The sequence below is a fragment of the Podarcis raffonei genome, chromosome 5 (assembly GCF_027172205.1).
Source record: "Podarcis raffonei isolate rPodRaf1 chromosome 5, rPodRaf1.pri, whole genome shotgun sequence".
Lineage (NCBI taxonomy): Eukaryota > Metazoa > Chordata > Lepidosauria > Squamata > Lacertidae > Podarcis > Podarcis raffonei.
The window spans coordinates 73,660,426-73,681,379 of NC_070606.1; the positions used below are offsets into that span (position 1 = coordinate 73,660,426).

The window sequence follows — 20,954 nt, forward strand, 5'->3', positions numbered from 1 at the left end:
AGAACATAAATTGCGCAGCGGCAGCGGGAGGCCCCATTAGCTAAAGTGGTACCTCAGATTAAGATCAGTTTCATGTTAAGAACAGACCTCCGGAACGAATTAAATTCTTAACCCGAGGTACCACTGTATAGATCTTTCCTAAGAAATACAATATACTAACAAATGAGAAACAAGTAGATTTCATATGAATATGCCTATAATAAGTATTTTTTTCTTTTTTTTTCTTTTTTGCACACACACTCATTTAATCCACAGGTAGGGCTCAGGCAAATCCCAACAAGGTCAGTGAGCATCTTTTGTAGCCATGAGAGAGGCAGGGGTCAGCATACATAAGCATGTGCAACACTGGTGCTGGGATGAGCCATAAAGGTAAAGGTAAAGGGACCCCGGACCATTAGGTCCAGTTGTGGCCGACTCTGGGGTTGCGGTGCTCATCTCGCTTTACTGGCCGAGGGAGCCAGTGTACAGCTTCCGGGTCATGTGGCCAGCATGACTAAGCCGCTTCTGGCGAACCAGAGCAGTGCACGGAAATGCCGTTTACCTTTCCGCTGGAGCGGTACCTATTTATCTACTTGCACTTTGACGTGCTTTCGAACTGCTAGGTTGGCAGGAGCAGGGACCGAGCAACGGGAGCTCACCCCGTCGCGGGGATTCGAACCACCGACCTTCTGATCGGCAAGTCCTAGGCTCTGTGGTTTAACCCTGCCACCTGCCATAGAGCTATTTAAACCCCAGGCAGGCCCCTCTCATGTCTCTTTGGATTATCAGGGACTGCCCACCCCACCCTTGTTTACCCTGTACTCAATGTCAGAGGGCGTTAAGGGCCCAATGGGGCAGTGTCTTTAAACAGCTGAATTAATCACATTTGGCAGGAAGGTGTAGGAAACAGGTGCACCCTGAGGCAGATTCTGATGGGTGTCCCCAGAGGGCAACTGCTAGGAGCTGTGCGGCCCTTCGCCTGGATATGGGACATATTTGAGGCTAATCTGCCTCACCTGCCTGGAGTTGTAGGGCCCTGGCTGGGGTGAGAACGAGCTCTCCATGCACTCTAATGGTCCAGGTAAAGGGATCACCGCCCTGTTTGTGTCCCTTGCTTGGGGACACAATTTGGCATCTGATATAGTTTGGTTGTCCACACTGTTTATTATCAACCTAGCTGTTTAAATAAAATGTGGCCCATGTTCTACTGTGTGTCTTGCCTCTTCTTTCCTGGTTCCTGGTTCCTGTTGCAAGAGCTTTACTCCATGTAAATTTACACCATGTGGATTTTTCAGAAACATTTCCTTCTATCAGCAGTGACAGATTGTAGATGAAGCGACTTCAATCTAATTTGTGTCACTGTTTGTTTTTTCTTGTGAGCATGCATTGCTTTAGGTGGCAATAGATGTATCTCATACTAGGAATGAGTCTGTCAGTGGTGTTTATTTTCTCCGTTCTTGTTCACCTTCGATATTAAATGGTACCATCTCTGAATAGCGGGATGAGGACTTGTTTGAATTCAGAGGACTGTCACAGCAGTCTTAAGTTGACAGGAATTCAAGAGGTGGCCACTTAACCTTATTTGAATGGGGTGAGAAACTGGATCTCAAGACTAACAATCAAATTCATTAAAAGGAATTGTACGGTTTATGGATATAGCTTTGTGAGGAAGTAGGTTGACTTACAGCTCAAGCGGCCTTGGTGTGAGACCAAGTATGTATTCTGAGTTAAAATAAGAAAACAATTTTCTCTGTGTTGATAATTTCAGAGTCCCCCCCTGCCCTCCATACTAATGAGCTAGAGACGAAGGATGAAAAGCAGTCCAACTGGAAACAGGACTGACATAGTTTGTTGTTTGCTGTGAACTTTCTGAAATATTAGTTGTTTTTACATTTCAGATTATATATGGTGCCTTTTAGCGAACAAAGATAATGAGGTCTTAATTTGTCAAAAGCTGATCCACATTTAATTGCTGAAGTTAGTTTTAGGGGTGTTTCTGAGTTTTACCATGACAGCTACTTAAGGGCACTGGTTTTGCACGTATAAAGGCCTCAAGTTCAATGTGTGACATTTTGGGTAGTGGACTAGGAAAGGCCCCAATTTGGAAAACTGCTACCAGTCAGACTACTGGTTAAACGGGATGGGATGCTAAATATATCATCAGAAACAATGTCAGGCTTAAAAAGAATTAAAAGGCACAGGAAAGCCTTGGTTTTCATATGGACTATATAATATGAGGAAGGTTTAACCCCTTCCTCCCAGCCACTATCCTGATGAAATCTCCCTGCCCCCTGCAGTAATGTTAACTTTTGAAAGACAGCGTCCATTGGCAGCAATGGGAGAGAGCTTCCCCCTCCCTCCCCTTAAGGCTTAGAGCGTGGGGGTGATTTTCATCTAGATCAGGGCTGTCCAACAGGTAGATTGTGATCCACTGGTAGATCATGGTATGTCCGTGGTAGATCATGGGACCTTTCCTACCACCCAAATGTTGACTTCCCCAAAAAAGCTCAACAACTTTGGTAGATCACTGCCAGTTTTTTTAATAGTGGGAGTAGATCTCAGTCTCTTGAAAGTTGGACATGCCTGATCTAGATCATAGCTAAGGAGGGAAAGGTTAACCCCCTACATGCTGTCATCCTAGTGAAAAATAACCCATGCTCCTACATTTACAATTATGATTATTAAACTCATTTTAGCTTCTAAAGACACATTTCTAATGACACAGTTGGCTCCAAGTATAACTGTGCTACAAGTGCAAATGGTCTCTCATGCTAGAGAAATTTATTTTGGAAACGAATAATTCAAAAGTTATATTCACTAGAAACTCCATCCTCCCTCCCCCCCAAAAGAGAAAAAGAAATATTGAACACCAAGAAGAAATGGCAGTTATCTTCATTATCCCCTTTCCAGAGAAATCTGGGTGGCTAGATTCCACTGCCGGAGTCAAGGGGGCTGAGAGGCTGAGCTAGCCAGACCTTTGTTCTGCTTTAGCAAGCCATTAAAAATATATACTCAAGTTCTGAAGCACAATCCATAGAGAATTAAAGCGGGGGGAGCAGTATTGGTCAGAAATGAGAGGCATTTTTCTTCAAGAAATATATCGTTACTATTCAACAAAGTGGATTTTTTAAATAGAAAGAACCATTATGAATCCAACTTCTTTCTAGGCCAAGAAAACACACATCCATTTTAGCAATGTGATTCATGCAAAAAGACCTTCACAAGCAGCTTAAGCAATTGGCACCCCGACAATTATGTAGACAAATGTGGGCACTATGGCAAAGGGTGAATTTGCAAAGCTGGTTTCTCAGAAAGCTTCCTGGAAACAGTGGGAACTGGTTGGCTACATTGCCATTAAATCATAGCTTAAAATGAACTATGGTTTAACATGACATGTAAAGTACCTCCGTGTTTGAGCATGCATCTTCAGATACCTTGCCCTCCTCGTCAGCAGCAGACCATTTGAAAAGGATGGTGATAGGAAAGATAGGCTGCTGTCCTTCCACATAAATGAGGTGGAGAGAAAGGAGCAAGGGACAGCCTCTCTTAGAGTTCTGCAAATCCTCAAGAGCGTCTCACTCCCAACAGTTCCAACAAACTTTATAGCTCTGGCTCTGAATGCCAAATTAGGGACTTGGAAGAAGGGTCCACACATACCAAAATAAAAGTATATGCTCATTTTAAAATGCAATAATTTGAGATTTAATGTTCAGTGGAAAATGATAAAATAACTATTGCAATTAATTAGAGGGTAAGATGGTTATTTTAGTCATATTAAGCTTCCATTAATATGCTGCAGCAGAACTTTGAATTAGTTAAATTACTGTTGTAAAATGGCATATTAAAAGTGAGACATGGTATTTGAAATAAAACAGGAATGTACGCATAAAATCAAAGAGCCTAAAATTATTTATCTTTGATTCAAACCTTTTTTTTTTATTAAAGTATGAATGCCTTTACATTGCAGAATAGTTTACATACATTGGAAAGCAATAAGCATATTATTTTCAAGAGGTGCAAATCCTCCTCAGTATGTTCCCATGATCAATCTACATGCTGTGACACTGATCGCACACGCAGACACACATACACACACTCACACAAACATACAAAGTATACATATTCACACACAATGGAACAGACTGCTAGAGCTATCTGCTTTGATTAGCTTTCTTTTAAGGCTTCTGTAAGGTGCCCTCGTGCCCCTAACATTACCATGATTTATGAACAAGACTATATGTATAAAGGAGCAGTGTTATCTGCAACCTATTAATCAGCACTTGGCCTTTAAACATTATTTTTTTTAAAAAAAAAAGAAACAAATAAACAACTTTCTCAAGTTATGAACCCTTTCATCTGTGACCAGAAAAGGGTTCTGGAAATATTAGTATGAGGTTTTGAATCACAACAAATAATCTGCTTTCAAACCTGATCCCTTTCCACTGTAAGTCACCCTGTGATCAAACTGGACCTAAGAAATGATACCCAAGGAAGTGGGGGCAATATGGACATAGCTGGTGGCAAGACTGCTGTGGAACTAAGGGTCTCATACCATGCCAGAACTGAGGGAAAGCATGTGAGGCAGCTTAACTATTAACTATCCAGGATCTTTATTTTGAAGCTATTTATATACTGCTTAATTACCGAAGTTTATCATTAATTACCAAATTACAATCTCTCACAATCTTCAGCAGTGGTTCGGTCGTCCCAGGCATTCAAGAACAGTTCACAATCAGCTCCCCCAGCTCCCCAACCTGCCTTCTGGTATCCCTGCAAGTTTGTATTTAAAAACTATAGGGCTGAAGTGGAAAATGAGTGGCTGCAGGTACATTAAAAAGGTAAAATAAAATAAAATATAGCATATGATTATAGTGTGTAAATATAAGCATCTTTGAATATTCAAAGTGTGAAATGTGAGTTTATGTAGATCTTCAGGCTGTTAATCTAAAAGACTGCAGGTAGCTACTTCAATCTGGAGACGGTCAACAGGATTAGCAGTAGGCCACCAAATTGTATTTTCTTCTCTAGAAATGGATCCCATTTGCAACTGTATTAAGACTCTAGCAACAAATCCTAGAGGATTCTATCATTAGAATTGTTCACTTGTTTCAACAAGCAAACTGAAATAATTTATTATCTTTATGAGACGAGCCTGAACTGTGAGGGTCAAAATGGGGCTGGAAGCTGTGGTTGAAGGTAAAATGGAAACACAAGTAAAAATGTTTTGTCACATTTTTAAGCAGCAGCAGCAGATTTCAATGTGGTGCAGTTATTATAAAGATGCATATATTTTAGGGAATTTACTGAATTGCTTCTTTATTTTGAAAAGCTGATCAGTCACATGTTGGGCGCCCCATCACTCCCACATTGAACTGTTGCTTATTCATCTATATGCTTCTATTCCCAGGGCCATTTTCTGCTTTTGCTTAACCAGTAATAAGTTCAAGTCAGCCGTCGTCAGATTCCAATTCTTGAGACATTTCTTCAGATGAGCTATTCCTGTGGATCCGTCCATCGCTCTTCATGCTATGGAAAGTCTTCTTAAAGGCCTCCATCATGGCATGAGCCAACTTCTTGGCCTCTAACTTGCTCTCGCACTCTACGGCATGGCAGTCCATTTGGTAGGACAAATCATCGTTGATCTCCCGATAAACCCAAGCAAAAATGTTTGGGCTGACATTGTGGTCGGCAGTGCAGTAAGCAATACGTGCAACTTGAAAGGTATCCATGTGGACAGTGGCCTCTCCTTTGAGGTCCAGATGATGAAGCCAAACTTGGAAGGGGCGGATTTCCAGAAGGGCATTAGCTGAGAAGATGTCCTCTCTGGCAAGCGTGTGCTTCTTCCACAACTCAATGACTGGTTTCTCCGTGCAACCTGACAAAAACTGCATCCCTGTTGTGGAAACTTTACCCAAATATGTAACCTAAGAAAAGAGATAGAAAGGAAAAGAAAGTTTGTCAACAGAAGTCTTTGGAATTTCAATTTCAACATGTTGTGATCTTTACACAGAACATCATTAGCACCACTTGAAAATTGTAGACCTATCTCAGCTCAAGCAATTTTTAGCTTGGGATTTTCAAAGTCTAGTTGACGTTGAATTAGAACTACTGAATTCACAGTACATCCAAATATTGCATCACCTGACAATTCCATTAAAAAGCTGAAGATTCAGCTACTGAGTACATCCATATTAGTTTTGCAATGATCAAAATGTGCCTATTGTGTTTTCCAATTAGACTTATGTACGTATCACACAAGAATACAAATATCTGAAGCAGTATTTTCAAGTCTGAACTTATGTATGCCTATCTTCCATTGATTGCTTCTAAATGTAGAAGTACAACAGAAGATAAGCCCTCTGTTCCTACTAGCTCTCAAATTTTATTCCTGTAATAGTGCTAAAATAATACATTCCAAGTGAACTGGTGTAACACAGTGAGTTAATTATACAATGTTGTGCATGTTTAATCAGAAGCAAGGCACATCGAGTTCAAGAGGGCTTGCACTTACTTGGGAAGTGTTTTAGGACTGCAGCCTAAGACATGCTTAGTCAGGCATTATGCTTGAAGAGGGAATCCTAATCAAAGTATGAGGCACTGAGTGGCAAGGTTTGAAGATAGTCAAACACACATAGCGACCCCCTTCAAAGCTTCTCACTCAACGTGGGAAGCTAAGAGCAAGCAGGAATGGCATACACAGCTCTATGTTTCCTATTCATGCTGGTATTTTGTGTTCAGAGGTAATGCCTAAACAAGCTACAAAGAGCTGCAAATCTGAACACTTGTGGTTCAGTTCTTGTTTCTACCACCAGGTAGAAACCCATTAGGCAGGTCTCTGGCAAACTGCTCTCTTTCAGTCTCAACAATATGGGGATAATACTCATCCACTTCACAGGGTTGTTATAAAAACCACAGAATGATGTTAAAAGTGCTCTACAGGTGCTAATAATTATTATTATGCACATTGTGTTGTCTTTTTCAACATCTCAAATTAAAATATGATCCATAAAAATAACCAGATGGGCAGGGTAGGAATAAATTATTCTCACTACTACTACTACTACAACAGCCCAGTTCATAACTCTAAAATATATAGTTTGGATCTAGTTAGTTACAAAGTCAACCTAAGCAATTGCTTTAGGGTACCAGAATCTTAGGGGAAGTAGTGAAGTAGCAGCAGATGCTGCATATGACAGAGTTCGCTGGGAGTTTTGAAAGCAAAGTGGAAAGGAAATAGAGCCATAGCTAGTGCTGGAGGAGAGAGGGTCAAAAAGGGTGAAAGAGAATGGTATAGATAGAACAGGATCTGGGCACAGAGATACATGCATGGCCAAGAGTTCTGCTTCATCTCTGGAAGAGGTTTGTGCTGGTGGGAAGCGGTTGGCATCATTTACCTATCCAGTCTTGGCCAAATTTTGAAATCGTGTTCTTTAACAATGAGTTACAAATAACATTTTTGTGCAAAGTGAGGGTGACAAAAAGCTATTTAAGTCTAACATTGTGCCTCCAAATACGATTTGCCAGGCCATATAGCTTTGAACCAAACATGACACTATAATTGTGCAAGTACAGTTAATGTGTTTTTTTGGGTTAAGTAAACAGCAGCCTTTGTGATGCTGGAGTAGTTTTAGGACCATTACGGGAGAGGAAGGGGGTTTTTCTGTCCCTGAAAAAAATCCCGTGAAATGCAAACAACATTTTTGGAGAAGCTATTTTTGTCAGACCACAGCAGAAGCAGAAAGAGGCTACTATATTAAACATGTGCTCATTAATTGCATCCATGTAATTAGCATAATGTTTTGTTTGGTCCATAGATGTACTGCTACTCTTTTTTATGGGGTCTACTCTTTCCACATCCCAAGCAACTAACTGCTCTAAGAGTTCACTATAAATTTTCCTTTTCTATTTTTTGGCTTTAAAAAGTTCCTCATTATAAAAATAGCTTTGAACAGCAATGTGTTTACATTCTGCAAAATCATTAAATACTAATGTAACATACAAGGACTCAGCATGAAAACAACTCTCAGAGTTTCTGCAGGAGTTGTTCGTGTCACACTCAGAGACCCAAATAATTAAGAATAAGCTTACAAAATATTATTGGAAATCCATCCTAGTTCATTCCCTCTCTGCCAAAATGCAAGGAAATCACAAAATGAAAAGCCTTAAAAAGTCTTCTGTAACGTCACACCTATAAGCATCTTACATTTGGGGCAACACAGGGAACTGCAACAGCTAAAATTGTTAACAAGGCTCTGGATTTTTAGTTCCTATCGCTACTCTAATCAATTAAGTTTCCATAGCTTTATGGTGTTACTAAGAGTTCAAGCGGTTCCCTTCCTGTCCCCTCCGAACAGTCTCACAGATGCTGAAGTTGTTGTAGGTTTCCGAGTCTATAGTTTAGAAAATAAGATAAATCTATAAACTGCCATGTTTGTAACCTTCAGCTTATTCTCTGCAGAGCCAACGCAATACATTTCATTCTTACACGAGTTACCCGAAAGAAGTTTGATACTACAAACAGCAGTATGCATTGGAAGCCTTCTCTGAAGTCCATGACAATTGTTGACCATGGAGGACTCTGCCGTCAGAGGCAAGGCCAGATTAAGGTGGTGGGGCCTGCTGGTCCAATCACCAAAATAAGGCAGCTTCTCCCCAAAAGGAGCACATGACATACAGTACCACAGAATTACCGGTAGTCTTGAGGTATCTTAACAGACTAAAATATTTATTAAGGCATAAGGTTTTGTGGGCTACAAAAAAAATTAGTTTTGAGCCTGAAGAGTTTCAAAATTCTGAAACATAAACAAGAAACATTTGGGCTATCTTATGCAGCCTTAATTCTGCAGGGACTTAATTCTGAGTATGGCACGACACAGATTGAGGACATAAGAAATTACATGTTGCAAACGTTTGCATGTTACCACAGATTTTTCTGTAACATCAGAAATATGGATCTTCCAGTGAAATTGAAAGGGAGCAGTAGGTTCAAAATGAAATAATTTCTTCACACAGCACATCATGTGGTGCTGGCCACTGGCTTGCACACCCTTTTAAACGTGTTTAAGCAAAGCAGGGTTTGAGATCCAAAGCCCTTTCCTGTTGTTAGCCTCCACAACTTCAGGTTATTTAGAGAGAGACTGTCTCTGAACTTGGAGGTTCTATATACAGTTCTGGCTATATACTTGTATAATCCATATACAGTCATGCCTTGGAAGTCAAAAGGAATCCATTCTGGAAATCCATTCGACTTGCAAAACATTCAGAAACCAAGGTGTGGCTCCTGCAGCCAATTGGAAGCCGCGTCGGATGTTCAGGTTCCAAAGAGCGTTCACAAACCGGAACACACACTCCCGGGTTTGCAGCGTCTGGGAGCCAAAACGTCCAATTCACAAGGCGTTCAGGATCCAAGGTACGACTGTACAAGCTTTCCATCTCCAGGTTTGGATGATGTCTACCTTTGAATATGCTGAAGGAAGAGAAAAGAACAACAGAACTGGGTTCTTGGCCTCATACCCTGTGTATAAGCTTCTTGATGCATCTGGTGACATTGTGGAAAGCAGGATAATGGACTAGATGACCTTTGGATTGATCCAGTCTGGTTACTCTTATATTCAAAGGAACTCCCCCATCACCACTATTTAAAATAAAATATTTGTTTTTATTTATGGTTTGCCAGGCCTCAATTTTTTACTAACCCAACCTCATTGCTTCAAGAACCCAAGCAAACTCCACTGTCCTGAAGAAGCAATATTTTTATTTTGTATACAGACAGAAAAATAAAGCTTTTTTACCCCACTTGTCATTGTTATTTTGTACACAAACACAAGCCTTAATAGGTGAAATCTATCCCCGTTCAGATTGTACTTAGCCAAATGAGAGGCACATTACCTCTGTAAAGGGAAGTCCAGGACTGTTTGCAAGAAGGCATTCAAACAGATCCATGCTGCTCTCTGACTGCATGCACCTGTTCCCAAGAGCAGGTTTTGGTCTATGTTTACCTGCGATTGGAAGCCATTTTGAATCCATGTGGACAGAACCTTCCAAAATTTCACTGATTTCTATGTTTTATTTTGGTTTCTTAGAATTCCCAAGCAGTGCCAAGTATGAGGCTGCTAGCATTTTATAAGCCACCATTGCTGATTTCTGTAATGCTTTGTTCTTACAACTCATGAATTTCATATAGCGAGGGAATACTTTTTTAAAAGCACAAAACACATAAAATATCCATGTGTTATACATATATTCTATCAACACACCATAAAATAACATTGAGAGCTGCGTTTTAGCAAGATTAATTCTTCAAAACCAGTAAAAACGACAGAAACCTGTACAATTTAATAGTCACCAGGTAGAAGAATCATCCGAAGTGTATGATATCCATTTCCTCAACACCCACAGGTGTTTGGTTCAGTGTGACAGTTGTGGGGAAGCTATATATATATAAAAAATCAGAGCCCTTGCAATACACTTTGCTGCCTGAGAAGAAGGAAAATAAGTTGCTTCCCTTCTCCATCCCACATACAATAACCGCTCAGACTGGCAGTTGAATCTGCTTTCACTTTGGGTAACCAGACAGCATCCTCATCCACACTCAAATGCAGCATATGAGCTGGAAAGCATAGGGCAGGTTGCATGGCACATACAGCTCTGCTTTCCAGCACCTTGCCATCAGTGACTTCCCACTCCTCCTGACCTCTGCTCCCTCCAACAAATGCTGCAATGCAGACATGATGGCCGTGTGTGTCACATGAGCCAAGCAAGACAGGGCATGCCAGCTGGAGTGGGTAGCCTGTGCTGGATGCATCTGCCTGCCCACTCAGCCAAGATTTCTCCTCTGCAACAGTGCTGATTGCGATGCATTGGGAGAAAATTCGCTGAGCCAGCTAGCACAGGCCAGCAACAAGCCATTAGTGTTGATGCTGGGGCAGCAGCTCAAGAGAATGGGAATATCTAGATGATCCCATTGTTTCCCTCCCCAGCAATCTCTCTGCCTAATGGTACTGTTGGAACCACAAGTCATAATTCAACGGAGTAGGATAGTCAGTGGTGACGGTGGACTGCTTTGTTTTGTATCACACTTCTCAAAAAGAGATCCAGTATAAAGTCCTAGTCATCAGTCTTGGTGTACAACCAATGCCAGTTTCATGTGGGTGAACAGTCAAACCTCTCACTGACTTTTTTGAGACTCTGAGAGATGATTTGTCTATTACTGTATTTTTCGCCCCATAGGACGCACCGGCCCATAGGATGCACCAAGTTTTTTGGGGGTGGAATAAAGAAAAAAATATTATTCCCCCCCCCCAGGCGCTTGCGGGGCAGGCAGCGGGGAGAAGCGCTCTTCTCCCCACCGCCCGCCTGCAGACCAGGTCCGGGGACAGCGGGAAGACACGCTGCGCCTCCCAGCTGTCCCCGGAGTGAAAGCCTGCATTCGCCCCATAGGACGCACACACATTTCCCCTTCATTTTTTGAGGGGGAAAAGTGCGTCCCATAAGGTGAAAAATACGGTATATCATCTCTTAGTAGGTTTAGTAGATGATAGGTGTCATATGATATAGGAAACTGAGGGGGCACACCTAAACAGCATTTTATTAAATTTCAGTAATAAAGAGCTTTTTATTATCTCACTATTCTCCACATATAAAAATATTGCTTTATTATATGCTGTAGTAGGTTGAGATCTCCATATAGTTTTTCAAAGGGTGTGTAAAAAGAAGGCATCCCACGCAACTTTCCTGGCATACTAAAGTTGTCTATATTCTTTTTGCCCTTTCTCCTGTCAAATGGGATTTTCTATCCAAGTCTTTTCCCTACTGGCAAGCTTCTACAATGATCTCAAACACAGCTGCACTTTCAACTATTAATAGTTATTAGGTGCATGTGAATATGCTAACCTTTAGGGGAAAAGCAAAATCCATGTCAAGGAAGATTTCATTTCTCATGTAAACCTTGTAACAGAGTATGAATATTTGACTCAAGGTGCAATCTGCAAAAGACTGCAGTATCTAGAGCTTTTGTTCTTTTTCAGCAGGACTGGTGAAAAGGCTATTTGGCTTACAGAGACTTAGGGTAAAATTTCATCCTAAATGAAATCAATGAGAATTTGCTATTAATTTAAACAATAACATGATTTATGCATCAAAATCAACCTGTTTGCAATATGTTTGACAAATAGAGGATGACCGTAACTCACACTGCAATACCTATGTAGCATCTCTGTGGCCTCCTTTTTGCATTGCTCACGTGAAAAGGCAAAGGGTGTGGAAAGGGACTGTGAAGCTGCACCCTTGGCCCTGCCACCACTCATACACAGGTCAGAACTTGGGGGGCAGAGGGGGCTCATAGGCTAAGGCCTACAATTTTGAGGGTGCCTACACCAAGTCCCACTGGGGTCCTTCGGTAAAGATTATTGCTCATGCATGGCTCTCCACCATCTGAGAAGGAGGGAAAGCCTTTGAGCAGACTGCATGACTGAGTTCCAGGATGTGGGGAAGCCTACATCTGCAGGCCTTCCTGCTTTTGTCACCCATGCTAATATGTGGACAGCAGAGGAGGCAGTCACACATCATTGGGGATGGGGGCAGAGGTATAGCCCAGAAGATGCATTCTATGTGCTTTACATGTCCATGCAAGTAATATGTGAAGAGTTTGTGGCTTCATGTGGTTTTGCTTCCATACTGCTGAGCTCTCAGCAGAACATAACTAAGAGAGGCTAGAAGACAGACCTGACTGTGAATCATGCCTCTTTATTCTGACCTTTGACAGAGAGTCTCTTGTGTCTCCAAAATGCCTCAGATACCTTTTCAGAAGCTGTGACTAGGCTTTAGCACACCCTCTAATAAATAATAATAATAATAATAATAATAATAATAATAATAATAATAATAATTTATTTATTTATTTATTTATTTATTTATTTATACCCCACCCATCTAGCTGGGTTTCCCCAGCCACTCTGGGCAGCTTCCAACAGAATATTAAAATACAATAATCTATTAAACATTAAAAGCTTCCCTAAACAGGGCTGCCTTCAGATGTCTTCCAAAAGTCTTCTAAAAGTCCTAAGAGAAGCCTGCCTTGCTGACCACTCTATTGGCCTCTAACCACAATATAAGACTTTCCTTTTTGAGCAGGATTTTGGTGAAATGGTTTCAAGTTCTTGGAAGCTGTCTTAAGTGTTTTCTCTGCTGCTTTTAGACTCTTGCTTTAAACTCTGCTTTTCTGTAGTTTTTAATTCCCATGATCCCCAGTGAGTCTTTCCTAAAGTTCTGATTAAAATTTTAAATAATCTGGCCCACAGACCCTCCTGTTCTATATGCGGCTGCCACAGATTCCACCTGTTTGTGCCAGTGGTTCCCACCTATTATTTGCAACACCTGCATAACTTTTCCCATGAAATCATCAGTTTAAAAAAAAAAAACCCTAAACAAAACTCCCAAAGGCAATCACTACATATAGGCTGGATCTAGACACATCAAAGAAGCGTTTAAAGTGTTCTGAATTTAAACAGGGAAAACAGTTAGAGACAAACAGGACTCCATGTCGCCATCTGGTGGCACAATGTTATATCACAATACAACACATATAAATCGCTTTTTCTTTACCAGTCTAGCTGAGTCCATAGAAAGAGGCGCTGAACCACTAGTCTCTTGTGAGTAACAGAGACTTAACGCACACACTAAGGGTCAAACTGGATGCAACAGCAGTTCCAGTATTTTCATTTTCCCAGGCTTTATAAAAAAAAAAAAGCAAATAGAATATTTTAATAGGTGGCAAATCTAATCAGGATCACAGTGTTGGGGTAAAAAGCTAGCCCTTTGTTCTCCAGAGCAGTTTCCCTATGAAAAGCACTTTCCCAAAGCTGATACTTGCCAGTGGAGGAAGATGTCCAGGGAGGGGACCTTAATGTTTTCCTGCTGTAGGGAAAACAACAACAACAACAACAACAACAACAACAACAACAACAACAACAACAACAACAACAACAAAATTATATTTATACCCCGCCCTCCCCAGCCAGAGCCGGGCTCAGGGCAACTAATACCAGTAAAATTACAATAAAAACATAATAGGAAAAAAACCAATTTAAAATACAGGTTAAAATGCAATTTAAAATGCAGCCTCGTTTTAAAAAAATAGCAGATTGGGGAACAATTTCCATTGTGGAAATAGCAGGCAGTGGAAGGTTTAACCCCTTCCTGATTAAATTCATCTCCCAGCTGCTGTTCAAGTGTTAAAAACAGAAGGATATCTGATATGTCTCTTCCATGTCACCTTGAGAGACTTAAAAGAATCACAATGCACAAGGGACTCTGGATTGAAGCAAATGCATTTTTAGTTCAACTGAACAGTTTCATAATCTATACTTCTTTTTAGCACTCCTGCTTGCTACTTGACTTTCATTTTTGTCTATGTTATTTAGGCAAAACAGTTTTAGGTTATTTTCAGTAGCTTCTAGTTTTTAACAATGCAAGAAGTGTGAATTCCTTAGCCTACTGCAAGATTAATGACTGGTTGACTTTTTTTTACATTACCCAGTTCAATGTGGCTCGCCCTATAATCACTTGAGGGCAGAATTAAAATGTGGAACAAAAATATATAATTTATTTAGCCAAACATTTGTGTATTCGACTCCTCTAAACATTGGTTGCCTTTGCAGACTAATTAGCTAAGCTGTCATTAGAGGAAATACTGCTCACTTTGGACCAAGATGAGATTCAGAAATAGCAATCACCAAGAGAAGGGCTTATTACATTACACTAGAGTAGCTGGGGAAGGACATAGCTCAGTGGTGCAGCACAGGCTTTGCATTAAAATGATCACAGCTTCAAATCTAGGCATTTTCAGGTAAGGCTGGGAAAGACCCTGGAGAGTAGTTAATACTGAGCTAGATAGATCAATAGTCTGACTTGGTATAGGGGAAATTTGTATGCTTCAGTGAGTCGGGAACAAATAGCTCCCTGGCAGGGCATCTGCTGTACCTGCAGAAGGTCTCAGCATCTCCTGGTAGGGCTGGAAAAAACACTGCTGTCTAAAACCCTGGAGGGCTGCTACCAGCCTGTACACACAACAATGAGCTAGATGGACCTATTGTCTGATTCAGTATAAGACAGCTTCCTATGTGCTTTCATAGTCACACTTACACTGGAACTTAATCTGTACTACGCCATTATTTTGTATGCTTGCACAAGGGCCAAATTATTAATACAGAGCTTCTGAATGCAAGGTTTCGGTGAAGAGTGGGCCAATGGGAAACTGAGGGGTCGCTAGGCAGTGCATCAGAGGTCTCAGACAGAGAGGAACCTCAGAAAAGGCTTTCCAGCAATATTAGAGTTCTGCGAGACCACAGAAAGGCAAGAGGATACTTGGCTTGGAATGGGGGAGATGATCCCTTAGCACTCCCTCTGCATGCCAGAGGCCTCCAGACAAGTAATAGGTGCAATCTATGTTGCAAACGAGGGACGCAGGTGGTGCTGTGGGTTAAACCACAGAGCCTAGGACTTGCCGATCAGAAGGTCAGTGGTTCAAATCCCCACAACCCATTGCTCCCATTGCTCGGTCCCTGCTCCTGCCAACCTAGCAGTTCAAAAGCACGTCAAGTTCAAGTAGATAAATAGGTACCACTCTGGCAGGAAGGTAAACAGCGTTTCCATGTGCTGCTCTGGTTCGCTAGAAGTGGCTTAGTCATGCTGGCCACATGACCCGGAAGCTGTACGCCGGCTCCCTCGGCCAATAAAGCGAGATGAGCGCCGCAACCCCAGAGTCGGTCACGACTGGACCTAATGGTCAGGGGTCCCTTTACCTTTACCTATGTTGCACATACCTGCCTCATAAATTTCCAGAATAAACATGCAATTTCAAGGAAAGTAGTGGTACCTGTGGCCAGTACAGATTCTGGTAGGAGCATAATTTGCCTCATTTGTATATCATAATACATGCTTTCGTTCTGTGTTCCCAAAAGCATACATACAAGTGCACTAAAACTTCTGTCTGAAAATCTAATGAACTTCACATTTTAAAAAGAAATGTGTAAAAATATGTTCGAAATTAGGAGGGGGGGACAATGACAACAAAGTAACACAGCCTGCTTTTAACAGTACCAATGACATCACATAATGCATCGGAAGTGGGCTACCAAGGGGATATGGTAGTCTAGCAAGCAATTCTGAACACCTTCTTCATGGTTCAATGAGAGTTGACAGCATTCAGTGTTTGGAGTGCTTTTTTTAAAAGAAAGAAAGAAAGAAAGAAAGAAAGAAAGAAAGAAAGAAAGAAAGAAAGAAAGAAAATGACATGAATTGGGGAAATGGCCTAATTTAAATTATTTTCCTATATGTCTAGAAGCTGAAATCTTATTCAAGTCAAAGGTTTTAGCTGATCCTTGATATTTTAACATGGTAAAATGCTACCAATTCATGTACTATTTAATTTCATGTTGCTGCTTTGAGGCCATTCTGTTGTAATTGGGTATTTTACTATTTGTTGTAGAGAGGACAAAACCAGACATACACAATGCTAGACACACTGGGTTTTTTTAAAGACATGAATGGGCAGAAGGTAGAATATGTACCACAGCTGGACTATGAGCCACTGTCTGCTGAGTTACTTAGTGAAAATAGGAGGCTGCCCTATAAAGAAGCTCAATATTGTCTCCAATTCTACACCAACTAGCAGTGGCTCACCAGAGGACGTTCCCAGCACTACTTGAAGATGCTGGACCCTGGACCTGAGACTCACTGCATGCAAAGCACTGACTTTTAGCCCTTCCTTTAGTGCCTGCTGGTTGTGGAATTCTTGCAAAGTGTTTCAAGAATACAAGTGTCATTTTGGATCAAAACTCCTTGCAGAATCAGGATCACTTACTACACATTGGAAGAAGAAATAGAAAACATGGTACTGGAGCATGTGCTGGCAGCTCAGCTCCAGAGGTTTCTGGAGGAGACTGATTATCTAGATCCATTTCAATCTGGTTCTAGGCTTGGTTATGGGACAGAGATAACTTTGGTCACCTTGGTGGATGACTTAACGCCAAGAACTGGACAGGTGGGAGTGTGTTCCTGCTGGTTCTGCTGGGTTCTGGTGGCTTTCAATACCATTGCCTATGGTATCCTTCCAGGCCACCTTGCTGGGACAGGGCTTGGAGGCACTGTTTTACAGTGGTTCCATTCTTTCCTGGAGAAGCAAATTCAGAAGATGGTGCTGGGGACGACTCCTGTTCAATGCCTTGGTCACTGGCTTGCAGAGTCCCTTAGGGTTTACAAACCTGATATTTGGGGGAGGCCCTTCTCCTCCCTTGGAGGTTTTTCAGCAGAGGTTGAATGGCCATCTGTCATGGATGCTTTAGTTGAGATTCCTGCATTGCAGGGAGTTGGACTAGATTACCCTCAAGGTCTCTACATTCTATTATTCTCTCTGGAGGCTGCTAGAGCAATGGCATTAATGGAAGCAATATGCTGTGGTGCGGTAATAAGTGTCACTAAAACAACACAGCAATTAAAACACGAGACTCGGATAAAGAGGTCAGAGGGATACCTGTTCAAACAGGTGTCTCTTCAAGAGCTACCAGAATGTCAACAGAGATGGGGTGTCTCTTATTTCAGCAGGGAATGTATCACATTCAGTGCCATCACTGAAAAAGCCCACCTCCATGTCAGCAGCCTTATCTCATGGGAAGGAGGACAGGATACAAATGGAACAGGCAGGCAAACCAAGAAATAAACATATTCACTCATAGTTTGGGCCCGGCTCTTTGCCATGGGTACTGTATCACATTTCTTAGAAGTGGAGAAGAAAATTTAATTGAATGCAACTTTAATTTCAGGTTCAACACGGAGATGTAAGTTGACAAAAAACACTTAAAGGGGTTAAGGGAGCCCTTCCTGGCAGCCAAATTAATTCCTACTGCTTTCATTGTGGCTTGGTCATGATTACTAATTTTGCTTGGACTGGGGTCACAAGGTTAGCTCCCACACATTTGATTCTGGCACCCAGGAGTTGAAACACAGGCTTCCAGGTTTAATTTATTGCTTTAATCTGTATATGTGAATGCTTACATTTGTCTTTTCAGTTGCTTAGAGTGCCTTGCCAAATGGGCAAACTATAAATTGTTGAAACAAATCAAATTTGGTTCCCAGCTGCAACAAAGCTTAATTAAGTACACGTAGCTTATTTGCTCACATGCAGCCCTTGTTATTTCCCCTTCCTATCTCCTCCACTGCTGAAGCATAGATTGTAAGCTCCTCATGGAAAGGACCCAACTTTTTGATTTTCTTACTCCGTGAATCACTAATTGCATTGCCAGTATTAAAGGGTTTGGCTGCTTTAACACAATATAGTACAAGAAACCCACAGTGCTCCTGTTCCCTCTTCACTCCCAGCTTTGCTCAGTTCTACACTCAACTGTTGTACTGGACTGGACAATCGTAATTGGAGAACAGCAATAATGGGTTTTGTATGTCTTTTAGCAGAATCTATGTGAACACAAACCTGTAATAAATAGCTACATCATAAACTTTAAAATTAAAAAAAACCACGGATCTATTGACAAAGTGTTTGAACTAGAAATTATGTGCAGAAGGAGTCTTCAACTGGTGTGCTGTGTCTGGAGCTAAGATGGAGCGCATCAGTGGCACCACCTCTGTTTTGTTAAAGGAAAGAGGGAGGGAGGTGGAGGGAGAGGGATGCTCAAAACTGATATTTAGTTCCTGATTGCTGTTTTTAAATTTTCATAGCTTCAATCTACCTTGCTCTGGGCAAGTCAGTTGGAGACCTTGGGAACTTTTGCTAAAATGTGTGCGGTCAAAGAGTGACTATAAGACAGATGACTTACACATTTCTTTCTCCTTGGTGGATGCAACTGCACTGTAACTGCAATGCAGCTGCAGCTTTTAGCCAGCCTGTGCCTACTTTTATTGCTGGGCTGAACTGGTTTTGTTCATGTCAATATGTTCTGATCTGCCTGGACTGGCTTGATCAAACAGTTGCAAACACATAATTTCAAGTGGTTGCAACAAAATCTAATTCCAGAACTCTGTTACTGCTGGGTTTTGGTTGTCTGTAGTTACCCAGCTGGCTCACCCCATACAACCCTCCCATACCTTTAGGACATGGTGGTTTATAAATGAGACTTTGAGGTAGCTTCATTTTTCTTGACTTGTAGTGATTAACATTCAGCGTGACACTATTCTGTACATCAAGCAAGCACTTATGAAACGTTCAATGAAATATAAGAATAGCTGGTATATGTGCATCACTCGAACATGTGCATCTCTCTACACAGTGAGAATAAGAGCTGCTTATTTATTGGGTAGCAAAGTCCCTTGCTTCCCACAGGCAGTAATTATTTGTTGTCAATTCAGCTTTTTTTCATGACTGTGCAACACATTCAAACTTGATTTTAATTCCTGTTGCAAGTTCTTGAAATTACTGTAGTTTTAATCTACTGCTTTCTTTAACCATATCATATTTTATAGTCTTGCAGTAATTGCATATGGATGAAAGTCTATCCACTTTGCATATAAAGTACTGTAGCAAAGAAAGAAAGTGAGCCATATTGCCTGAAATTCCAGATCCAGTGTATTAATAATCATCTGCAGTAGTGTCACAAGGTCTGAAGACAGTAAAACAGTAAAACCAAGCACTTTGGAAAGTTTTATGCTGTGTAAGGCAAGCCCACTGGTCTCTGGTTTCTTTGAAACTATATTGAAGCCCAGCACCTAAGCAATTTTTCTAAGGCAGCTGGTGAGATCTCCAGCATAAGACATTAATTGTATCAGCTCAAGTCTTTTCCTCCCTCATTTATCTGAATCATGAGCTTAACACAATTCCAGTGAGACTTTTTTAAACAAAATATTTATTTTATTCTCAGATTTGGATGAGAAAGAGGTGGAGGCACTGCCACTCGAAGAGATACAAGAAAACAAACTCAAAAGAGGAAGCAACTCCTATCTTATAAACAGAGGAAGGCAAAATGATTACTTTACTCAAGGAGTCATCTGGATATGCACTTCCGCAGCCTAGGCAAAGGGATTTTGGAGACTGTGGGGAGTAAGTAGCATACTCATCTGTTAGTGCAAGTTCTGCATCATCTTTTAAAAACACACTACTGCAGATCAACACTTATATGTGCACATTGGTAATGAGATTTGTTGCACAAATGCAGATGTGTTTTAAATAATGGCAAGTGATTCTCCATCAATGAATCAGGTGCCTAGATTATTTTTCTTAGTCCCATTACATCCTCTCCCCAGCTTGTTATTCCACTTATTTTTCAACTTATACTACCAAACACAATTAAGCGTTCAAACACCCACTCTGGATCCAGAATACACATTACTACTTTGCAGTGATATACAGCAAGGAAGCCCAGCCCCTCTCTTCATTTTGCTCTTGTCAAATGGCACCAGCACATAATTTGCCATGTCAGCCAGGCTCCTGATGTGTGAAGACTGTAGATATTGTGGCTGTCAGTGATGAAGTCTGAAGTGATTTATTTCTGAGGCATTAAGAGGGTGGCGCGGGAGACAAAGGCACTTTATAAAAATGACACCTCAGTAATACAAAGGTATTCTCCTTTTGTCTCTGTTGCCAAATTTGTCTAGCTTTGAGTCAAAACAAAGGGCTGCTACTCTCACAGCACATAAATGACTCAACTCGTGACACCCACAACATCCTCTTGGTACTTTGCATGCTGAACGATGTCAGGAAGGATCAACAAATTTGTGAAACATTTTCAGTCCATAGACTTTTGGGAAACAACACTAATGACAAGAAAATAACGCTGAGGAAGAGAATACATACAAACCAAGAAGTATAATCAGCTCATTTCCCCTTACATTAATGTGAACAAAGATACCAGAAATAATCACACATTAAAACTTCAGTAGGTAGATTTCTAAAATGCAGAACTGTGTGTGATCTTTATAATAAGAAAGGAAATAATGATTTAAGTTTCATTCTGCACCTTTCTGATTTCATT

General features: G+C 41.0%; 1 protein-coding gene across 2 annotated transcripts in view; it reads right to left on the minus strand.

Moving 5' to 3' along the window:
* Nucleotides 1–4,288: 4,288 nt before the first annotated feature.
* Nucleotides 4,289–20,954, minus strand: part of PID1 (phosphotyrosine interaction domain containing 1) — an 88,310-nt gene continuing 71,644 nt past the window's right edge. For both annotated transcript variants that reach the window (XM_053390128.1, XM_053390127.1), the window contains one exon: nt 4,289–5,903. In XM_053390128.1, coding sequence (XP_053246103.1) covers nt 5,427–5,903 — 477 coding nt within the window. In that variant the 3' untranslated portion in view covers nt 4,289–5,426. The remainder of the gene's footprint in view (nt 5,904–20,954) is intronic.